Source organism: Pipistrellus hanaki (assembly GCF_964339955.1).
Source record: "Pipistrellus hanaki genome assembly, chromosome: 7".
In the NCBI taxonomy this organism is placed as follows: Eukaryota; Metazoa; Chordata; class Mammalia; order Chiroptera; family Vespertilionidae; genus Pipistrellus; species Pipistrellus hanaki.
This window is the reverse complement of record NC_140509.1, coordinates 13,250,385-13,274,372: the sequence shown is the minus strand read 5'-3', so window position 1 is coordinate 13,274,372 and position 23,988 is coordinate 13,250,385. Positions and strand designations below refer to the sequence as shown.

Sequence of the window (23,988 nt, the reverse complement as noted above, 5' to 3'; positions counted from 1 at the left end):
ATTCTCTTGCCTTCTAGCTTCTGTGGAGGAGTGTCTTCTGGTTCTTTATGTTCCAAATCTTTGACTTGATTCTTGCGATCTTCCATTCTGTTTTTAGGACTCTGTATAATATTTTTTATTTCAGACAATGTATTCTTTATTTCTTGTTGATCCCTTATCATTTCTTGTTGATCCCTTATCATTTCTTGTTGACTCCTTATTAATTCTAGTTGATCTCTTTTCATATCCTCATAGGTCTTATCCATCTTTTCTAGGACATTCTTGAAAAACCTTATAAGCGTAGATTTGAACTCTATATCCAGTCACTTTTTGTCCTCCATTTCTTTCGTTTGTGATCTATTTTGTTGTCGAATTTCGCAGTTACAGATGGGACGGGATTTCAGGGTGGAGCCTACAGCCTTGGCTTCCGTCAGCCCCGCCCTATGCAGCTCCTGCATCTCAGGGTCCTTCAGTACTCGCTGCAAAGCGCCTCTGAGAGATAGGTGCCCTCGATTTTAGCCTGCTGCCAAACAGTCTATGCTCTCCCCCAATGAGCCCGGTATTGGGGTTCAGTTCAGTTGGAAGTGGAGTTGGAGGTGGCGTTCAGAGCAGACTGGAGCCCCTGTCTCCTTCCCGCCAGGGCAATCCCGCGGCACAGCCGACCGTCCCTTCTCTGCGCGCAATGTTCGCGCCGCTGGGACCTCCTTTCACCACTTCCCCGGGGTTCCGCCTTACAGCCCAGCTCCCTATGGATGAGCCTGGGTCCCCGGGGTCTGGCCTAGAACTAGGGTTCAGAGCAGTCAGAACTGGGGCCCAACACAGTCGGAGTTTTATCTCCTTCCCGCTAGGGAACGCCAGCCAGGCACTCGGCCTCCCTCCTCTCCGGCTCCGTCCTCTCCGCGCACCTTAGGCTTTTACAGCTCCTCCGTGCTTCCTTCTGGTTTTCTCCTTGCTTCTCGTTGTAGAATTTCCAGTCAGTCGACTTTCCTGTAGTTCTGGGTAATGTCCATTTTATATTTTATTTGTATTATATTTTATTGAAATTGTTGTGTGCGGCTGCTGCTAGGTGTTTACCTGGGCGCAGCCATCTTGGATCCTGCCCTTGGTATTTTAATTATTATGTGTCTTGGAGTGTTCCTCTTTGGATTCCTCTTGTTTGGGGTTCTGTACGCTTCCTGAACTTGTAAGTCTATTTCTTTCACCAGGTGGGGGAAGTTTTATGATATTATTTCTTCAAGTATATTTTCAGTATTTTGCACTCTTTCTTCTTCTGGCACCCCCATAATTCTAATGTTGGTGCGCTTGAAGTTGTCCCAGAGGCTCCTTACACTATCTTCAACTTTCTGGATTCTCTTTTCTTCTTGCTTCTCCAGAGTCTTTTGGCTCTTTGACCTGATTCTTGTGTTCCTCCATTCTGCTGTTGGATCTCTGCATAATATTTTCCAGTTTAGTCAGTTTATGTTTAATTTTTAGTTGGGCCTCATGAAATTTATCGGCCTTTTCTAAAATATTCTTGCATAACCTTAAAACTGTGGTTTTGAACTCTATATCCTCCATCTCTTTCGTTTGAGATCTATTTCCTTGTCTCGGCATTTTCGCTGCTTCCCAGAGTTGGTAGGATTGCTTTCTGTGTTTTGTGTCCTATATGGCCTAGTGGGTCAGCCTCCTCAGTTACCTGAGGTAGACCCTCAGTGCTCCCCTTTGTGGACTGCATATACAGCCTTGTTGTAGCTAAGTCTTTATTGTTGTTGGTATCCCTGGGAGGAATTGACCTTCAGGCCAATTGGATGTGGGTATCAGCTGTGTCTACTCTGGGATACCTTCTATATTGGAGACAGTCTTATAGGATCAGACTTGCAAAATTGCAGAAGCCTCTGTGCTCAGCTTGGATGGGGCAGAGTCTCAGGGCTGAGCTGACAGTCTTGGCTTCTCGTAAGCCCTGCCCTTGCGCGCTTGCCTGAGTTTCCGCCTGACCTCTGCCTTCCGCGGCTTCCTTGAGTTTCTGCCTGACTGTCCCAGATTCCCCGTGCAAGAGTGTGGGTGCCCCAGGGGCTCACCTAGAATTGGGTTGGGTCTCTGTAGTCTGGAGCTTCTGACTCCTGCTATGGAGAGGCCGCGGCAACCTCTGCAGTTGGACCTCTGCAGTCAGACTTCTGCGCGTACTCACGCGCGCATGCATGCACACCACTGTAGACCCTACCAACTGCGGCTCCCAGCTCCTCCCCCCAACCCCCCCCCCCCCCCCCCCCCGTCTCCCAGTCTCTGAGTCTCTAGGTGCCTTTCTCTACAGTCCGATTCCACCCGTATGAGCCTGAGTCCACGGGGTTTCGGCCGGGGTTGGGGTTCAATACAGTCAGAAAGGGTTCAGTGCAATCGGGAATTCCTCCTCTCCTGTCTGCCAGGCATTCGGCAGCACTTCCTCTCTGAGGGCACAAGCGTCTCCCTACCTCAGCGCTTTGCGGCTCCCAGTCCGATCTGTGAGCCTCTCTCCTTCTTTCTAGTTGTAGATTTCCCACTCCCTCCGCCAGCTTTCCTGTGTTTTTGGATGAAGTCCGTTCTGGTTTTCGTTGTTGTTTTTTAAATTGTTGCGTGAGGCGACAGCTTAGGTGCTTACCTAGGCCGCCATCTTGGTTCCTCTCCAATCTATAGTTTGTAATTTTTTTCTCAGAAACTCATCTTCATGGATATTCTTTCTTTCTTTTAAAAAAAAAAAAAAATATATATATATATATAGATAGATAGATAGATAGATAGATAGATAGATATAGATATAGATATAGATATATAGATATAGATAGATAGATAGATAGATAGATAGATAGATAGATAGATAGATATTTATTGATTTTGGAGAGGAAAGAGAGGGAGAGAAAGATCAATGATGAGAGAGAATCATTGATTGGCTGCCTCCTGCATGTCCCCTACTGGGGATCAACCCCGCAACCCAGGCATGTGCCCCTGACTGGAATCAAACCTGGGAACCTTCAATCTGAAGGCCAACACTCTATCCATTGAGCCAAACTAGCTAGGGCTCATGTGTATTATTTCTAAGAACCTCACTGAGCCCTGAGCTGGAGGAGGGTGGGGGAAATAGGGAGGGTACCCAAAGAAAATTTGCTTTTGCTTTTTCTCAGAATATGCTTTTTCCCCAGAAGTTCAAGAGTCTTTTTGAGCTCATTTCTCAGTTTGGGATTGATATTCCAGCCAGGTAATTTACATCTAGACCCTGCATTCACGTGGTACAGGCTTGGGATTTCATTTCTCACAAGAGACTTTTTTCACATGCATGTAACAGACCCCACACTGAGATGCCCAACTACATCCTGGACAGCTCATCTGTGTGTGTCACAGTTTCCCCAGTTTCAACTTCCCAAAATGGAGCTCCCCCCAGAAAGCCTGTATTTCCCCACAGCATTTCTTATTTCAGGGAACAGCACCAGGCTGCAGGTTGTGTAAGTGGTTCCCTGCACAGGGGACACATGGAGTTGAAGCCGTGCACACTTCTCACCAAGTGGTGCATCCACGCGACTATCCAGGAAGAGGGCATCCTTCTCTAGGTGTATAAAGATACCACACAGGCTAGACTCCATGTGTTGTCCAGGCAACAGCACTATCCATCCACCTTGGCCATTTCTCCCATAACTTCCCCCACCCATATCCAAAACCAGAGTCTAGCCACTTTTATCTCCTAGTTAGCCATCAAATCCTCTCCTTTGTGCCACCTCGGCTGTAAGTTGCCAGATTTAGCAAATAAAAATGTAGAACTCCCAGTTAAATTTAACTTCAGGCCTGAACTGATTTGGCTCAGTGGATAGAGCATCGGCCTGTGGACTCAAGGGTCCCAGTTTCGATTCTGGTCAAGGGCATGTACCTCAGTTGGGGCACATCCCCAGTAGGGGATGTGCAAGAGGCGGCTGATCAATGTTTCTCTCTCATTGATGTTTCTAACTCTCTGTCTCTCTCCCTTCCTCTCTATAAAAAAATCAACAAAAAAATAAAATAAAAAATAAATTTAAACTTCATATAAACAAATAATTTGTAGTATTATATAATTATGCCTCATGCATCCATTGTCCTCCCTCTCTAAGAGAACCCCAATTTTTACTAGAGCCCACACTGCAGGCCACCAGAGAAACACATTTCTAGCCGGATGATCATACCCATGCTCACACCACCACCACTGGAAGCTACCCCTCACCCTCTCTATATTTGGTGGAGGTGTATACATTTCCTCAGAAAACAAGTCATCGGGTATAGGGTTTCTTATTTCATATGAGGCTGAGTCCCTCCATGCACAGGAAATGTTTACTTGTCATGTATGCATTTTGTACCAAGTCCAGGTGTTGGCTCCTCAAGTCAGTGACTCCCGCTCCGCCAGGGTGAGGTCAGGCTGTCACCCCTCCTGGAGTTTCCCAACATGGAAAGGACACCAGGCATCTCAAAGAGGCTCCCACATCCTTTCCTGGAGCCCACTGGGATCTTGGCCAGTGTCCCCCTTAAAGGTGCACCACCCATGTCTGGCACATTGCCCAGGTATCACTCACTCCTGGTTGTCCAGCCAGGAAACGAAAGCCTCTCTAGGCCACTGTCGTGATCTTAAAGTATCCAACGCTAAAATACTTCACCGACCCAAATCCGATCAACAAGGCGTTTACCTACCTTCTTTTTTAAATTCATTTTTAGAGAAAGAGAGATTTGTTGTTCCACTTATTTATGCATTCATTGGTTGTTTCTTGTATGTGACCTAACTGTGGATCGGACCCCCAACCTTCGTGTATCAGGACAATGCTCTGAGCTACCTGGCCAAACACCTACGAGCAGAAGAAAACAGTCTAACCAAACTGAAAACCTGAAACCAGAACTATTGACAGGGAATCGTACAGAATATCCCTAAGTCAGTTGTGGAACTTTAAAAGTTTAATTGGCAGAGATATTAGAATCAGTCTTGGAATTGTCTTCTTTGAGCTTATTTGGACTTTGGTGCTACTAGCTGTATAACAATTTTCCCCTCTAACCCACAGAGGCCATTTTTTTTCATTGTTCTCAAGATCTGAAAGTAGAATACTTTATGTGCAATGTAAGTCAGTATTCTAGTGAATTTACTTGTTAATGTCCTATAAGGGTTGTTTTTATCAAACCTTCAAACATCAGTTAAATAAAGTAAAAATGAACACACACACACACACACACACACACACACACACCTGTGCACACACACTATTATTTACAAAAAAAACTAAAGTGAGATGAAGGGAATCTTCATGTTCATGAAGTTCAACCTCTTTGTGCCGAGATAGAAGGAAGGGCTGGGCCCTGGCCTGTGTGGCTGAGTTGGTTGGAGTGTCATCCCATGTACCAAAAGGTCATGGATTTGATTCCTGTTCAGGGCACATACCTAAACCAGCAGTCGGACATCCCCGAGGGGTCCCAGTTTGGAGAAGGTGCAGGCTGGGCTAAGGGGACCCTCCCTTCCCCATGCACAAATTTTGTGTACCGGGCCCCTAGTAGATAATAAAACCCTAATATGCTAAGTGTCTGGTCATCTGTTCAACCAATAAAAGCATAATATGCTAATGATATGCTAAGGCCACTCAACTACTCACTATAACATGCACTGACCACCAGGGGGCAGACATTCTGACTGGTAAGTTAGCTTGTTGCTGGAGTCTGGCTGATCAGGATTGAGTGAGATAGGCGGGACATGCCCTGGAGCTCTACCGCAATCCCTCCATGGCTGGCCAACCTCCACATCCCTCCCTAGCCCCAATTGTGCACCAGAAGGGTCCCTCTGCATGGCCTGCATCCTCTTACAATTTGGGACCCCTCAGGGGATGTTGGAGAGCTGGCTTCAGCTCAATCCCACAAGCCAGGCCAAGGGATCCCACTGGTGCACCAATTTGTGCACTGGGCCTCTGAGTAATAGATATAATTAATCAAACCACATTCTTGTTTACAGTGGGCCATCAGAACAGGACAGATTCAAATCCTGTGGCAATCTGATTTCTAGTCTTAAATTCCTTTGGCACTCCTCCTGGAAACCCAAAGAAATCTGTGTATATATGGTGATCAAAGGAGCCTCCTGGACTCTTTCTCCTCTTCCTAGTCTGTCTGTCCATTGAAAAAGGTTTACGATATACCAAAGCGAAAGGGATAGCCAATTGTATAAGAGTGCAAGTTCCATTCCATTTGCTGGACAAAGCCACAAGTAAGGGTCTCCCATAACACCACCAGACATCAGCATAGGGTATCGACAGTGCAGCATGATTGGCTTCTGAGGATACTTGGCCATTTACACATCTGGATAAATTTCTCATAAACTCTGAATACTGTTTTCCCCTCCTCCCCCTAAGAGGCAGGAGATATAGTTTATGTTGAAGAATGGGGGCTGAATCATTTTGGGGGTCCTTGCTCTTCACCTCTGTTGAATGGGAACAACAGGGCAAGAGTCTTACAGGAAGCATTTCCCCAGGCAGTTTCTTTCTGGTACAAGGCAAGCACATATTCCATCCCATACTGTCTGAGGTCCATCCGAACAGAAATGGGACCGCTTGGGCCTCTAGCCTTCTTGCCACACAAGCAAAACAATCACTTTTACTTAGGGCACCTACAGAATATTTAATCCATTCCACCCAGACATTCGTTCCCTTATATCCTACTTCTATTTGCATGGTGGTGGCAGTGGCGTAGGGGATCTTGTCCAGCAACATCTATTCCTAAGTCTAGTCCTAGCCAATCTTTAAACCTAAGAGCTGAAATGTCCAACTCATTCAAGTTATCTCTAACCATTAATTTAACTGGGATTCAGATTGTACACCTTTCTCCAGCCCACTTGCAATTTTGTAAGCACTTGCAATTTGCCAGATCCCTAAAGCAAAGAGAACTCAGTACATGATGGTTAAGACAGTTCACAGTTTTTAGAATCAACTTCAAGGGGATATGTCCTGGTATGGCTGTTCAAGTTGAGTTGTGTCTGCCCTTAACCCATGTGTGATGGGTCCAACATAGCTCTACAGTCCAAATAGCAGTCTCTGTGGTAAGCAAGACAGGTAGAGTCCTTCCCATGAGGGTTCCAACTTGCTTTCCTTCCAAGTCTTGACTAGAACAAACATAGTCTTCTGGTCAATGACAATGAATCAGAAACTCAAGAGGAGGTCCTTGGGTCAGGAGGCCTTCTAACCTGAGAGAGATTCAAGTAGAAGAGATACCCAGTACATAGGTCTTAAAAAAATTTGTCCTCATATTTCATTGTGGAAGTTGTTGAGCGTACTGGAAACTGGAGCCTACTGGAACCAACTATAGCCAACTCTAGGAGGAAAAAACAAAACAAAACAAAACAAAAACACACATACACACACAGAAAACAAAAACAAACAAAAAAAAACTTTGATTAAAATTTAAACCCTAGGAAGTTTGTCAAACCCATCCTACCAAAAGTTTAGATAGCATTTAAAGTGACAAGAGGGTATTAAACACAAACATAAGCTAGTAAAACTTTGTTCCCACAATTAAGATTACTTTTTTAAAAATATCTGATTAATATAACATATAATAATTTATAGAACTTTTGCTTCAGAAAAGGAATAACCAAAATAAGGTTTATTTTCTAGCTTCATTTGTCCTTGACACTAATTGTATCTCTGCTATCAGTCTCCCTGAGTACATTGATATAGGTTATATACTCTATTTAGGAAGGCAAAATGCAAGTCATTTACTATTAAGTGTCCTTGTTTTAGGGAAGATAGGATTTACTAGATGGCTCCAAAGTGTCGTTTAACTATTTCAATTTTCCTATTCTACTTATCCTGGCTTACTGAACTGTATTATTTATTCAATTTCTTTTCAACATTAAAAAAATATATATTTTATTGGTTTTTTACAGAGAAGGAGGGAGAGGGATAGAGAGCCAGAAACATCGATGAGAGAGAAACATCAACCAGCTGCCTCCTGCACACCCCTCACTGGGGATGTGCCCGAAAGCAAGGTGCATGCCCTTGACTCGAATTGAACCTGGGACCCCTCAGTCCGTAGACCGATGCTCTATCTACTGAGCCAAACTGGTTTCAGCTCAACTTTTTTTTTTTTTTTACAGACGTTAAATAACCAGCTTTAGAAACCACTTTCTTTCTCCTTCAAAATGTATTTCCATGCCTCATGCTTTCTCTATTATACCAAAACCATAATTTTAGAATTCTTAACCCTTAGAAACCTTAATTTTAAGGTGGCATGTACGTAATTAATATTCCTCAGGTTAGCAATACATTCACATTTTGAGATATCCTATATAATAAAGTGCTAATATGCTAATTAGACCAAAAAACAGAATGACTGTCTAGAGACCCTTCCAGGCAACCATCGGATGACCTTCTGGATGAAGCTGGGGCTGCGAGGGCAAATTTTGTGCATCACGCCTCTAGTCCTATATAATAAAAGCCCAATATGCAAATCGACTGAACAGCAAAATGACTGGCAGAACGACTGGCTGCTGTAATGCACACTGACCACCAGGGGGCAAATGCCCAATGCAGGAGCTTCCCCCAGACAACAGGCTCCAGGCCAGCCAAGGTGGGTGCCAGAAGTGGTCCCCCATATCGCCCCCCCAATTGGCCTGCACAGGGCACAACCAGAAGTGGCAGTGGTGGTGAGGCTGGCGAGAAGGTAGCACCAGGCTGGCCAAGATTGGTGCCCCCTGATCACCCAGTTGGTCACCCCACAGACCAGTCCTAATTGCCAGCCAGGCCTAAGGCCCCTACCTGTGCACAAATTTTGTACATTGGGCCTCTAGTTTCAAATAAAATACAAAACTTATTCACTAATAGATTCAAATCCATCCTCTATATTTTTCCTAACAGGCAAACTCAGATTAATTAGTGTTTCAGTATCCTGTTATTTCAAAATATTTAGATATTTATCATTTAACCCAGCAATGCTACAAAACCTTTAAGTTATCAAATACTTTGGAAAATTATGTATATGCATTATGAGGCTGAATAAAAGGGTGGGGGAGGAGGGAGCAAGCCCTGCAGCCTGTTCCCAGACCTCTAGCTGCCTGGATTCAAAACTGCCACACTTTTCCTTATAGATAACATGCTAAGACTTGGGTGATGAGTTCAGCTTCTGTTAGTAGCCGGACTGTTAAGTAAAGAAATGTTCTTTGGGAGAGGCACCAAGATGGCAGCATAGGTTAACACCTGAATTTGCTGCTTCACACCACCACTACAAAACTACAACTAAAAGACAAAATGGATATCATCCAGAACCACAGGAAGGCTGGCTGGGTGGAATTTATACAACTAGGAGGAAAGAGAAAAGCACACTGAGACTGGGAGGAGGTGCGGAGGTGCAGAAGTGAAGTGCAGAGGTACAAAGGCGTGTGCAGAAAAGGGCTGGCAACTGGGTATGCTGTTGTCTTTTTCAATCTGGAGGGAGATACAAGCTCCCAACTGCTCTGAACTCCAGTTCTGGGCAAAACTCTAGGGGCCCAGACTCATATGGGGAGAAACTAGACTATCTGGCATCAGGCTGGAAAACGTGAGGACAGCTTTCTCTCAGAGGTGCTTGCACCGATCATTGTTCCTGCACAGTGCCACGGGACACAGAGGCCCGAGGACTTCTTCAGGGCAGATTCCCTAGTGATTCCCTGAGACCTCTGCCCCACCCAATTTACAAACCCACCCAAGTTGTGTGCAGAGGGTTTTGCATATGAATGGTCTGGCCTTTTGCAATCTTAAAACCTAACAAACTGCAGCTGGGTCAGAGAGCTCCAGAGCCTCCAAAAGAAGGCCCAAGGCTGGACAGCAGCTGAAATTGGTTCACAGCTGGGCCTCATCTGGGCACCTCCAAACCCTAAACAAAGAGGAGGAATCTGAAGATCTCTCTGTAGCTCCTGCTGGGTGGCCTCAGGCAGTGGCTGGCTTTGCAACTCCTTGGAGATCCAAGACATCAGTATACCCAGTGGTCAGAGAGAAACTATCCAGATTACAACTCTTCACATCCATAAGAGATACACTCAGGGGGAAGACTCAGTGAGCACCAAAGTCCCACTGAAGCAAGTCTTGCCCCATAAGGGTATCTCCAGCACAGAAGTTCTCCCATTGTAGACACAACTCATTCTCATAGCCAATAATTGGCCTGGAAGTCAATTCCTCCCAATGATTCCAACAGCAATCAAGGCTTAACTACAACAAGACTGTGCATACAACCCACAGAGGGGTGCACCAAGAGTGTCCACCTCAGGTAATTAGGGAGGCTGAGACACTGGGCCTTATAGGACACCTAGCACACAAAACCAGGGAAGCAGCCAAAATGCAGAGACAAAGAAACAGATAACAAATTAAAGCAAACTACTGGATATAGAGTTTAAAACCATGGCTATAAGGTTACTCAAGAATCTTCTAGAAACCTTCAAGACATTTAGTGAGACCCTCAAGGATATGAAAAAGAACCAACTAGAAATAAAGAATAATGTACAGATATCCAATAGCAAAGTAGAGGATCCCAAGAATCAAGTCAAAGATTTGAAATAGAAAGAAGCAAACAACACCTAACCAGAGAAGCAAAAATAAAAAAGAATAAAAAAAACATGAAGACAGTGTAAGGAGCCCCTGGGACAACTTCAAGTGTACCAACATCCAAATTATGGGAGTGCCAGAAGAAGAGAGAGAGCAAGATATTGAAAACCTATTTGAAGAAATAATAACAGAAAAAATTCCCCCACCTGGTGAAAGAATAGACTTACAAGTCCAGGAAACACAAAGAACCCCAAACAAAAGAAATCCAAAGAGGACCACATCAAGACACATCATAATTAAAATGCCAAGAGCAAAAGACAAAGAGAGAATATTGAAAGCAGCAAGAGAAAAAGTTAATTACCTACAAGGGAATACTCATACGACTGTCAGCTGACTTCTCAACAGAAACTATGCAGGCCAGAAGGGAGTGGCAAGAAATATTTAAAGTGATGAATATCAGGAACCTACAAACAAGATTACTCTACCCATCAAAGCTATCATTTAACATTGAAGGTCAAATAAGAGCTTCACAGATAAGAAAAAGTTAAAAGAGTTCATCACCGCCAAACCCAAACCAGTATTATATGAAATGATTAAGGGTATTCTTTAAGAAGAGGAAGAAGAAAAAGTAAAGATAAAAATTATGAACAACAAATACATATCTATAAACAAATGAATCTAAAAATTAAGTGAATTAAAAAATCTGACTAACAGAATAAACTGGTGAATAGAATCGGGGGCATAGAAAGGGAGTGGAGCCCTAGCCAGTTTGGCTCAGTGTATAGAGCATCAGCCTGCAGACCCAAGGGTCCCATGTTCAATTCTGGTCAAGGACATGTACCTTGGTTGCAGGGACATAACCAGTAGGGAATGTGCAGGAGGCAGTTTCTCTCTCATCGATGTTTCTAACTTTCTATCCCTTTCCCTTCCTCTCTGTAAAAACTCAATAAAATATACTTTAAAAAAATAGAAAGGAAGTGAACTGACAATTCTTGGGGGGAACCTGTTGGAGGGGGCAGGAAAAGACTGGACAAAAATTGTACACCTATGGATGAGGACAGTGGCAGGGGCAAGGGCAGAGGGTGGAGTGGAGGGGAGCTTTGGTGGGGAGGAAGGGGGAGGAACAACTCTAATAATCTGAATAAAGATTTATTAAAAAAGAAATGTTCTTTGGGAAGGCAGTGAGAATGTGGCCTTGGGATCTAAAGGCTCAGTGAGGGATCCCTTCCTTTTTTTCTGTAACCCATATGCTCCCTTTCCCAGATAGACTTACCCAACCTTCAAATCATTCCCCCTTCTTTTCCTGAGAATAGTATTCCCAAGATAGACATTAACTCAGAACTATGTATATACTTGTAGGCCCAAAAATGGGTCTAGCTGGTCAGCTAAGCCACATAGGTCTTTCAGCAGAGGTTTTAACTCTTTTTTTTTTTTTTTTACACTGCTCCAACTCCTTTTGCAACCTAGAAAATCTTGTTGCAGAGGTCTCAAGACTGGTTGGAGCTTTATCAAGACAGCCCTCCTCCTGAGGGGAGGCTGGGATTGTAAATCTTGAATGTTCTCTCAGATTGTCCCCTGGTCGAATAGGGAAGGAAAGGCAGCACAAGGGATCTCATTTCTCTGTCTGCCCCTGTTCTCTTTTAGGCTTCTCTACTTTTACATGGAAAAGGATTACTGGCTTCTTTATCCAATAGAGAGCATAGTCAATCTCTTCTTGAGTGACTGGACTTAACATATTTATAATTATTACTGAAAAGCTTTATCATAAATCCCTCACTTTAGTAACATCTATTTATTATATCTTAACAACTTTGAGATTTTAAAGCCAATTACTACCTTTAGCATTTTCTTGACCAGTTTTGTAAAAGGGATAACTCAGTGTGAAAGTACTATTTTATTTTTTTCTATAAAAACTGGAGGGCCCCCACTTCACTACTAGAGATTACTTCTACAGAACAAATACCTGTTCCTCCCAGTGTTAAGGGGAAAAAAAAACCCCAGAATATTGAGGACTAGTTATGGTTATAGGAAATATTAATTATACTGTTAATTGTGATTGCCCTTTCTGTTCAAAGAAAGGACATACCAATTTAACTGGGAGTCATATGCCCCGGGACCTGGGAGTCACTCTTGGAATGAGTTCCATCCTTATTTAAGAACTGCCCATTATCGGCTGAAACCGGTTTGGCTCAGTGGATAGAGCAGTGACCTGCAGACTGCAAGATCCCGGGTTCGATTTGGGTCAAGGCAATGTACGTTGGTTTCGGGCACATCCCCAGTAGGAGGTGTGCAAGAGGCAGCTGATCGGTGATTCTCTCTCATCCATGTTTCTAACTCTCTATCCCTCTCTCTTCCTCTCTGTAAAGAATCAATAAAATGGAGCAGCGGCTGCCAGGCTGGGAGCGGCCAGGCCTGGAGCAGCAGCTGCCAGGCTGGGAGCGGCCAGGCCTGGAGTGGCCGGGCCCGGAGCAGCCGGGCCCAGAGCATCCGGGTCAGGTGCGGCCAGGCCCGGAGCAGCAGCAGCCAAGTCCAGAGCAACTAGGTCGGGAGCGGCAGTTACCAGACCTGGAGCAGCTGGTTGTGGAACGAACCAGAGCAACAGAGGCCAGGCCCGAAGCAGCCAGGCCTGGAACAGCTCGCTCCTCGCCTGCCCCTGCCCCACGGCTGCCTCTCAGACATGGCTGGAAACTTTTGTGGGAACTTGAGGGTCTGCTGAATCAAGTGATGAAGGCTTAGATCTGGATGTGTTGAGTTAGTATAGCGCTGGGGTGTTGATCTGTGAGTGCCTTGGGTGGGGCCTGGATGAGGCTGGTTGACCTATTTGGAAATGTCTTTTGTGTGAAGTGTATCATTGGGCATGTGGAGGTATTATTGATATGAGAAAATGCTAAGTAACTGATTTACTATCTGAAAGGGGATTTACTATCAGGGAAAGGGAGGGAGGAAGAGACTGAACATAAACTGTGCACCTATGGATGAGGACAATGGGGGATGGGGAGGGGGGAGGGAAGGTGGGAACCTGGTGGAGGGGGAAAGAAATGAGGAACCTTTGTAATAATATGAACAATAAAGATTGATTTAAAAAAAAAAAGAATCAATAACATATATATTTTTTAAAAACCTGCCCATTATCATGGAAGCATTAACCTTGTTGTCCACCCAGCCGGCATAGCTTACCGTACTTCCCCATATTCATAAACCAGAAAAGAGCAGACTAAAGTCACTAAAAGATAGAAAGCCAACATTACATTACAGACACACAGACAGAAATCTCACTAGCTAAGAGTGTCTGGTGGCTAACACCCTGAGAGGGCGAGTAGGAAGAGTCCCCAAGATTAAGGATTCTTGGCAGCTGCTGGGACATCCTTCAATCTCTGTCATGTGTTCAGCCTCACCACACATAACTGCGCTTCCCCAAAGTGGGTCTTGCCCCATCTTTAAACAAATTAAACAAACAATAAAGAGACATAAAACATCAACAGAAAAATTCTTATACAGGCACACACAACACAGGAAGAGTTTACACTATAGAATCCCCTACATTAAGAACCACTAAAGCAGAGCAGTGTCTTCTGTCCCTGGTTCCGGAACTGCCCCTCCCCAGAATCCCAGCACTCTCTCAGTGGACTATTTCGGGGGCACGTATTCCGTAGGCCTAGAATTTCTGTTTCCTATCCTCAACAGGCCCTTTGTGACTATGTACTCACCTCCCATGTTGGAGGTTTCTCCTACTCCCCGAGATCAGCGTTGTTCCTCTCTGGCCACTTCCCTCGCAGGAGAATGGAGCCACAGATCAGAACTCCCCACTCCCACACACATCCCAGTCACAAACACCTGACCTCCAAGGATACCTAATCACCAAAGTAGTACTCAGTCCAATTTCCCAACTTAGCTCATGCATGAGGTTACCTGACTGCCATGGTTCTTGCTTGGGCCCTTCATGTATTGCTGGCTGACTCTCGATCCTGAGCTCGTAGTCGGCCCAGGGGTAATGGCTGTCCCTCCTCACCAAGGCCACCACAATTTGTCAGCGGGGCGCACTTCCTCAGAAGAGGGGTCCAGTCTCCCCGTGATGACAAATGGTATCCTGGACAAGCCCCCAAATTGTAAGAAATAAGGCGAGTCCTGGTAGAACACAAAACATACCCTGGAGCCAGGCAGCAAGGCAAATATCTTTACTCCTGCAGGAGGATGCGCAGTACGTTGTCTGGTAGCACGCACACACTGAGCAGAGTCTGCTCAGCTTTTTAATCCTGATGCACATGACCTGTCCCTCACTCTTGGTTGGCTAATTCAAAGGGAGGGGTTGGCCTTTGCCATTTCAAGATGGTGGCCCCCAGGGGAGCTGCAAGTCATGCAATCCAAAATGATGGCTGTCTGTCTAAACTGTTCTTTGACGGAAAGGATGACTTGTTTATCCTCACACTTGGTCTCCTCAAAATACCCACCGGTGAGGACATACATGTGCATGAGGGTGAGTGATGGAGCTCTTCGCCTGCCAGCGGTTAGGAGTGCCATGGAGTAAGGCCTGGCACTAAGAATTGTCCACAGAAATTCACAAATCCAGTAAAAATTGCCCTGATTCCAGGGGATGGAATGTGGCCCTGAAACTTCAGAAATGGATGCATTTGATAATATGTTTAAATCATATCCACTCAGGCTTAGAGTAGCACCTAGGAATTATATAGACCTCTTTGAAATGTAAAGATGACTACAAATCTTCTGAAACTATATTTTTGTTGTTTTTCTTAATCCCTTTCCAGTGTGGAACTCGTTCCCTCCAGGCAGTTTCCTGTTCCTCACGGATAATCCCATCTGGAGTTTCCTACAGAACCTTCCTGTTCATCTATGTTGTGTTCTCCATTATCCACCCACACAGGAGGTTGCATTGACATCTTTAAACTTTAAGTAACAGAAGGACACAAATATTAGTTTTCTCAGAAGTCGATGTCTTTGAGAAAATCTGTTGGCAATCTCTTTTTTTCTGTTTTTTTTTTTTTTAGATTATTTCGCTTTATTTTCTTTCCTGGGTTTTGTTGGGTAGCAGGGTGGGCCTTGTGTTCGGAGATAAGAGAATCATCACTGAGATATGCTGATGTTAACCTGAGGGGGGTCAGGTGCAGTTGCTGACAGTAGCCATGTGTTTGTTTGTTTGTAATATATTTTTATTGATTTCAGAGAGGAAGAAAGAGAAAGAGAGAAACATCCACAATGAGAGAGAATCATGGATCGGCTACCTCCTGCAAGTCCCCCACTGGGGATCAAGACCACAACCCGGGCATGTGTCCTTAACCAGAGTTGAACCTGGGCCAATGCTCTATCCACTGAGCCAAACCAGCTAGGGGAGAAGCCATGTATGAAGTCAGCATGAACGTACTGTGTTCTAAGCCTGCCTCATCACTTTGGCTGGCTCTGAATGACACTGTTGGGATGAACCTGGTTATTAAATAACTGGAAAGGAGCACAGGGAAGGCCACATTTTACAGGAATGCCATTTGTGCAGCTTTGCCAGACAGCTGCAATAGAGACGCAGGCCCAGTAAAGTCAGGGTGACCTAGGGAAGGCACCTGCCTGTCCGTCACACCTGGCAACAGGTCAGCGGCCAGAGCAGACATGGCCACTGCAAGTGCAGGAAGATTTGAGATACATAAGCACCCAAACTAAGAAATTCCCTCTCTTGTTGCTCTCGCTCTCTTGCTTGCTCGGTCACCTGGCCAGCAGGACTCTCACACGCCTGCATTCACCCACAGCTATGTGGACCCCACATAATGGACTGATGACTACCATCAGCCTAATGCTACACCAGACCCCGTTCTACCATGGGATGGAAACTCTGGACACTGGCTTCGCTTTTAGCTCTGCTGAATCCCCAGCTGCCCATCTTCCAGGATGGTTTAAGGGAAATGGGACTTTGCAAACCTAGAGATGTAATTCCATGCAAATAAAGATCACTCATCCTCCCGTACAATATTCTTTCTCGAGATGTCATAAGAACCCAACCCCCAGCACTCAGTGGGGAGAGGGATACCCAGCTTCCACCAATAACATGAAGACAATGTTCGACAGGAAAAGAAATTGTGTCTCATGTCTTGGGCACTCTTGAGTCCCTGCATGGGCCAAATTCTCTCTTTGCACTCTAAGGTTTTGGGGAGACCAGACCTGTACCTCCATTAGCCAACTAGTGGGGGTCTCAGTGGAGAAGAAGATGGGCTATGAAAGTGCTGAGCCATTGGTTTGACTGCTGAGACTCACAGCCTGGCTGTACAGGAGTGGCTTTTGGATCCACCTCCTCCAAATGTTTGCTTCTTGCCTGATTGATGAGAGAGCCTAAGACTCCTGGCTGGTGCCACTGAGCTGTCATCCTGCTTGGCTGTGTAGTCAGACAATACGGAAGTGGGGAATGGAGCTCCTGGCATTAACTGCCTGAGGGAGAGCCAGGCTTCACGTTTTTCTGGCATGTATTGCGTGGATAATAGAGAAAATCTCAAAAGGAATTAATGAAATAAAAACAATTTTACCAAAATTGATGAAAGCTCGCATGCCATCAATTTGAGGGCATCCTTAGAAAATTAAATTTAACAGAATAAAATTGAGTATGGACTGTCTAGTGGGGGTATTGTAATAAAGTTAAAAATCTCTGACTTCAATATTTGCATTGTGGTTGTTGGAGAATATCCTTGACCATAGGAGATATATACTAAAGTTTACAGGTATGGAGAGGTAAAGGGATATGATGTCTGCCCCTCACTCCGGAATAATTCAGCAAAATAATAATAGCAATAATATGAGACAGAACATGCATACAAATTTGGACAGATGTTAACACTCATAGAATCTAGGTGAAAGATTTGCAGGTATTTGTAGGTTCTCCCAATTTTTCTGTAAGTTTAAAAGTTTTCAAAATATAAAGTTAAGAAAAGCAAGGCACAGTGATTCCTCATCAAAGACATTTGATTGAGAGCAGTCACACAGACAGATGCAATCAACTGGAAGAGGCTCCCCAGAGTGCCCGGTGGCCTGTTTCTCTCAGGAATGTCTTGAAAGGTCCAAACTACCTGTGGACAGAGGCATGGAGTTAAAGATTGTGTTCCATTAAGAGACTAAGAGTTCTCTGCCAGTTTGGCTCAGTGGATAGAGCCAGTTTGGCCTGTGGACTAAAGGGTCCGGGTTTGATTCCGGTCAAGGGCACATACCTCATTGCAGGCTCGATTCCCGGCCCTCGTCATGGTTTATATGGGAGGCAACCAATCAGTGTGTCTCTCTCACATCCATCTCTCTCTCTCCCGTGCCTTCCACTCTCTAAATATCAATGGAAAAAGTATCCTTGGGTGAGGATTAGCAACAAACAAAAAGACTAAGAGTTCCCAACCAACACACTCAACCCATGAAGTGGGGCCCTGTCTGCTCAAGAGACCATCTCTGGGCCAAAAGACACCATCCACTCTGAGATGGGCTCTGCCTTTTCTCCTCTCCATGGAGAAGCCGCTCAAAAGCCTGCTCTTCTGGACTGGCCTCCAGTTTTTATGCTATTTTTTGAAGGTTCTTTAACCCACCAGCAGAGAATACACTGTTTATCAAAGGGACCGATGACTGCCAGTTCTCCAGCTCCTCAACTTCTCTTATCTCATTCTTCAGCTTGTTGGCCTTCTCCTTTACCCGGAAAGGCAAGCTGTAGAGAGAAAACGACACCCTGAGTTTGCATTTGTCTGATGTAAAAATTGATCAGCATGCTCAGTAAGAAGGCCTCCAATTTAGGAGATCAGTGTCAAATAAAACACCATGCTAATTGTTCACCATTTGCCCCTGTCCCAAACCCAGATCTTTTTTCTGCCCTTCTCTGTCCGGGAAACTGACCCCTGCAGCTGTCATTAGCTTGACTTCTCTCTGAGCTGGGCGTGGCTAAGGAGAGGCACCAACAGAAGATGAGAAGGTGAGCAGACAGGGTGGGATATTTCTTACCCAATTCCTGCCCTGTATCCTGAGGAACCCCAGTTCTGGCAGCGGCCACATTCTCCACTGCCACAGCTCCTTCTGAACAGCCCTTCTACTCCCACTGCTCTGCAAACCACGATTCCTCCTCTTGCCGCTCAGACTTCAGAGCAGTCAAAGCTTCCCCCTGTTGGCAGCCCCTGGGTGCGTTACCCTCCCATGTGTGTTCTCGCACCTTGTTCACACATCTGTGAACACGTCCTTCGTGAAGCTGCCTTCAGAACCCCAGCTGAGTGTGCCTCTGCTGTCTGCTGGGGCCTCAGCTAACGCAAACACCCAGGGTCCTCCTCCCGGTCTGTTGAGATTTGAAATGACATGTGCTGGGCTGGGCTGTGTGTGCAGGGATCAGGCAGTGAGACTCCTGGGATGAGTCAAAGCAGGGAGATGAAGAATGGTTTTATGTTTTGGTAGCTAGAACTTCCATTCTTTTAAGGAGAAATGCACCATGGGTGGGGAAAGCCCTGATAACCCTGTGGAGGGTAGGGAAGACCCTGCAAGGAGGAAGAGGATAAATGCAGACCAAGTATGCCAAACTCGGGGCCCATAGACCGCATGTGGCCCACAACGCATATTTGTGTTGCCCCGCCAATATAACGGTATGTAAGAAACGTTTTAATAAAAACTTCATAGCTTAATTTTTATATTATCCTGTTACACATAATTATTAGTAAGGAACTACAACATTCGCTAATGACCAATTACTATAATCGTGTTGCATTCATTTCCCTTACATGCCTTACACACAGATGCACAATTTCTCTCCACTAATACTAGCAGCGAATATTTTAGCAGCTGATTGTCACGTCATTAGTCTTGGACTGACTTGTTTGGTGTGCGCAACAGAAAGTATTTTGCTTTCAGAGAACAAGGAAAATAGGTTTATTTGTGTTATGCTTATTAATTTGTGCAGTTATTCAGTGTCTGATAAATTAATGTTCAAGAAAAACAATTAATTTTTATTAAAATGTTCTATTATTTTATGCTAACGATTACCCATTTATTTCAGCCCTTTGTATTCAGCATGTCTCTATCAAAATAAACCTACATTTCTATGAAAATTGAAGCTTTTGTTTTTTTGAGGCCCACATAAACTTAAATCTTGTTTATTTGGCCCGTGTTAGCCTTTGAGTTTGACATGCTTGATGTAGACAAATAGATGGGCATCAGGTTATCATTTAAAACTATCATTTACAAACAAACCCAAATAATAGAAGCCCAAGTAAAACTAGCAGGACAAAAAGTAATATACTTTCAAAACTGGTTTGGCTCAGTAGATAGAGCATTAGCCTGTGGACTGAAGGGTCCCGGGTTCGATTCTGGTCAAGGGCATGTACCTTGGTTGCGGGCACATCCCCAGTAGGGGGTATGCAGGGGGCAGCTGATCAATGATTCTCTCTCATTGATATTTCTGATTCTCTATCCCTCTCTCTTCCTCTCTGTAAAAAATCAATAATATATATATGTGTCTATATATATATATATATATATATATATATATATATATATTTAAGTAATATACTGACACCTTGCTTCAGTAAATAAAGTTTAGAATGGAACTAAGCAAAAATATGAGATCTGATAAATGATACTTTCTTCAAATACAGGAATACTCCAATGGCTTCCTCTCTACCTTTTCACACCCTAACCATCCTCCCTGGCTGCACTCATTTAAGCATCTTTCGTTGCCAACAATCTCTTATGTTTCAGAAATCAGGAACCTTGTCTTTTTCTCCACATAACCCCTCCACACACACATAGTGCACACACCTAGCACACCACCTGGCATCTGGTAGTTTGTCAATCATATCTTGTGAGCAGCCCAGCTGTCAGAACCCACAGAGACTTGCCTCCAAGTGTCTCACCAGCAACCCTCTATACAAACTGCCCTGTCTACTTGCTGGGATTCAAAAGGTTCCTGTGTATTGGGTGTCCATGAGTTCCTCCATAGGAGAAAATAATAACTGATATTTTCATAAAGATCCTATATAATAAAAGCCTAATATGCTAAGTATCTGGTCATCCATTCAACCAATTAAAGCATAATATACTAATGATATGCTAAGGATGCTAAGGCTACTTAACCACTCGCTATGATGTATACTGACCACTAGGGGGCAGGCACTCAATGTAGGAGCTGCCCCTGGTGGTCAGTGTGCTCCCATAGGGGGAGCGCCATTCAGCCAGAAGCTGGGCTCACAGCTGGCAAATGCAGTGGTAGTGGCAGGAGCCTCTCCCGCCTCTGTGCCAGCACTAAGGATGTCTGACTGCCGGCTTAGGCCCACTCCTTAAGGGCATAAGGACATCCCCCGAGGGCTCCCAGACTTCGAGAGGGCACAAACTGGGCTGAGGGATCCCCCCTCAAGTGCACAAATTTCGTGCACCAGGCCTCTAGTAGGATAATAAAATAAAATAAAAACAGGGTGGGAGAACTCACTTGGGAATTTGTGGAAGAGGCTCAAGTGGAATAAATGTATCATATTTCTTTTCATAAGGCACTCTGAAAAACAGAAAAGGTGGTCATAAAATGGATTTGCTTCTATAGCAAAGAGGTCAATACATCATTGTGTTCAATAAAATGTCTTATTTTCTCATTTTAATTGTCATCTATGGGCTTCAAGACTGTAAGGGCCATAATTCCTATTCTATCATTTTTAGTGAAAATCATTAAATCAGTTAATTTTTAAAAAAAATATATTTTATTGATATTTTACAGAGAGGAGGAAGGGAGAGAGGTAGAGAGCCAGAAACGTCGATGAGAGAGAAACATCGACCAACTGTCTCCTGCACACCCCCCACCAGGGATGTGTCCGCAACCAATGTACATGCCCTTGACCGGAATCGAACCTGGGACCCTTCAGTCCGCAGACCGACGCTCTACCACTGAGCCAAACCGGTTTTGGCTAAATCAGTTAATTTTTAATTGGTATTTTTAATGTAATACACCAACTATTTTTCTTTTTCTTTTTTTTTTTTTTGATTTACATATTAGGGTTTTATTATATAAGATAATAAATTTCCTTACTACTCAAGTTTATTTGAATTGACTCTTTTGTTACTTGGCATTAGGCATCCTAAATAATATAGCACATCCTGGAAAAAATGAAGTTCTGTGATCTTCCTGTAGAGAATTTTGTAGCATAACACCCAGGAAGAAGGAAGAAAAATTAGGACCCAAGGTCATCCAAAATAGAATAGGTTCTCCTAGAATTTGAGAATGTGAGGAACTGATAAAAATATGTCTTGGTAAAAACTTCTTTGATCAGAACATGATAAAAAGTTTTCCTCTCCATGTAATTAAACCAACTATTTTTCTTTTAATGACCCTCCCTTTTTACTTAGTCACTTTGCTCTAAGTTTAGTTCCAAGTGTAAGTGAACCCAACTAGTAGTCACTACTCAAAAACCTGATTCAGTATGAAAATAGAAAAGTCTTAAAAGCTGTGGTAATAATAATAGGAATAAAATTAACAACCACTTTTTCTGGCAAGGATCCTATGTATAATTTTAATTATATATTCACATGTGTGCATACACTAGCGAACTACATATGGACATTTTTAAGAATTTTCACCAACCATGTTTTGTTGAGATCTACCCTTTTTGAAATAGAATTTATATGTAGTAAAGAAAGATACAACTCCTTTCAATTTAACTAAATAACCCTGGTATTGGCATATACTTACAATGAAAAATTCACTGGTGGAAGAGTTGCTCCTACTTTGTAGAAGTCCTTACTCTGTTCTGGGTGCATATATGGATTATCTCCTGGAGTTAATGTTGGAATTCCATTCCTGGGATCAATATCTGTGAACGATGTTTTTAAAAAAATCATTAAAATGCCTAAAAATGATCTACAGATTTGCTTTAATGATTTATGGGATAATGGAAATAAGATAATGTAGTTCTTTATTATGAGGTACATACAGGTGTCCTAAAGTTCTGTTTATAATTGTCTTCCCTTGAGAAGATGACAAAAGTGTGAGCCTATGTTGGGGACATTTTCTAAAAGGTGTTATGATTACCTCACAAAAATATGGAAAAGAAGAATAGCTGAGGTTTGGATTCAAGTGAATGATGAATCAGAGATATCTCTGCAACAATGAGCAAAAACTCTGACTTAGCCCAGCATCAACCTAGGAGCCAAGAGATCACGTTTGAATTCCCAGTCAGGGTATATGCCCTGGTTGCGGGCTTGATCCCCCGTGTGGGGCATATAGGAGGCAGCTAATCAATGATTCTCTCCTCATTGACATTTCTGTCTCTCCCTCTCCCTTCCTCTTTGAAATCAATAAAAATACATATATTTCTTTAAAACTCTGACTTAAATCTTTTCATCCCTGCACATGAGTGCCTCGTGAATCCCTGAATCTTACAAAGTTTGAGAAACAACTGTCTGGGGCTGTGCCTCTCAGGAGGAAGGTAGGTAATGAGAGGCCTGCTCCTCCTTCTGCTTCAAGGACTGGGCCCCTGCTGCCCCAGGAGGTGGCCTTCCCGTGAAGAAGAGCCACACTACTTACTCAGCTAGAACAGTGGCCGGCAAACTCATTAGTCAACAGAGGTAAATATAAACAGTACAACGATTGAAATTTCTTTTGAGAGCCAATTTTTTAAAGTTATTTTTATTTTTAAAATATATTTTATTGATTTCCACAGAGAGGAAGGGAGAGGGATAGAGAGCTAGAAACGCCGATGAGAGAGAAACATCGACCAGCTGCCTCCTGCACACCCCCTACCAGGGATGTGCCCGCAACCAATGTACATGCCCTTGACCGGAATCGAACCTGGGACCTTCCAGTCCGCAGGCTGATGCTCTATCCACTGAGCCAAACCAGTTTCGGCGAGAGCCAAATTTTTTAAACTTAAACTTCTTCTAATGCCACTTCTTCAATATAGACTCGCCCAGGCCATGGTATTTTGTGGAAGAGCTACACTCAAGGGGTCAAAGAGCCACAAGTGGCTCGAGAGCCACAGTTTGCAGTTCATGAAGCTAGAACTATGACACCCAACTCAGCCCCTTCCAACACCCAGGAAGTGATTACCAGATGAGTAATCACTTGAGCTCGAAAGGAGACAGCAGGTACGAGATAGTCACTTAAACCACTTCTCTGACCCCAGAAGCAAAAAAGAACAAGCCTGGGCCTCAAGGCGAACCCGGCCTTGGGATCATATTACAGGTCCCAGACTGAAGTGTTCCGTTTGTCTGTGCGCGTCAAAGCCCAATAAGACACGAACAGGAGTTTGCAGCCAAGAAAATAAGGGCTTATTGAGGAGATGGCACCATGCCCAAGAGTCACAAGTGAGCTAATGCTCAAAGACCTGGCTCCCCGATGGCTTCCAGGTGATGGATCATATAGGGGAAAATCATCAATCATGGTGGCTGAAGGCGTTAGGGTCATGGTCTCCACTGATGGGTTGAGGCAAGGGGTAATCGATCGTTGCATCTGGTCCTGATGTTTGCCATGGAGGTGTTCTTTCTGAACTTGCAAGGATTTGTTCAGTGGGATCTGTTCTGC

The 23,988-nt window shown here is 44.1% G+C and overlaps 1 protein-coding gene across 1 annotated transcript in view; it reads right to left on the bottom strand.

Annotated features, from left to right (window-relative positions):
- Positions 1-7,198: 7,198 nt before the first annotated feature.
- The window catches only part of SPATS1 (spermatogenesis associated serine rich 1), a gene marked incomplete at both ends in the record, with an annotated part of 32,342 nt that continues 15,552 nt past the window's right edge, over positions 7,199-23,988 (bottom strand). The window contains 4 exon segments of the mRNA XM_084890213.1: positions 7,199-7,284; positions 18,041-18,156; positions 20,911-20,973; positions 22,159-22,279. Coding sequence (XP_084746339.1) covers positions 7,199-7,284; positions 18,041-18,156; positions 20,911-20,973; positions 22,159-22,279 — 386 coding nt within the window.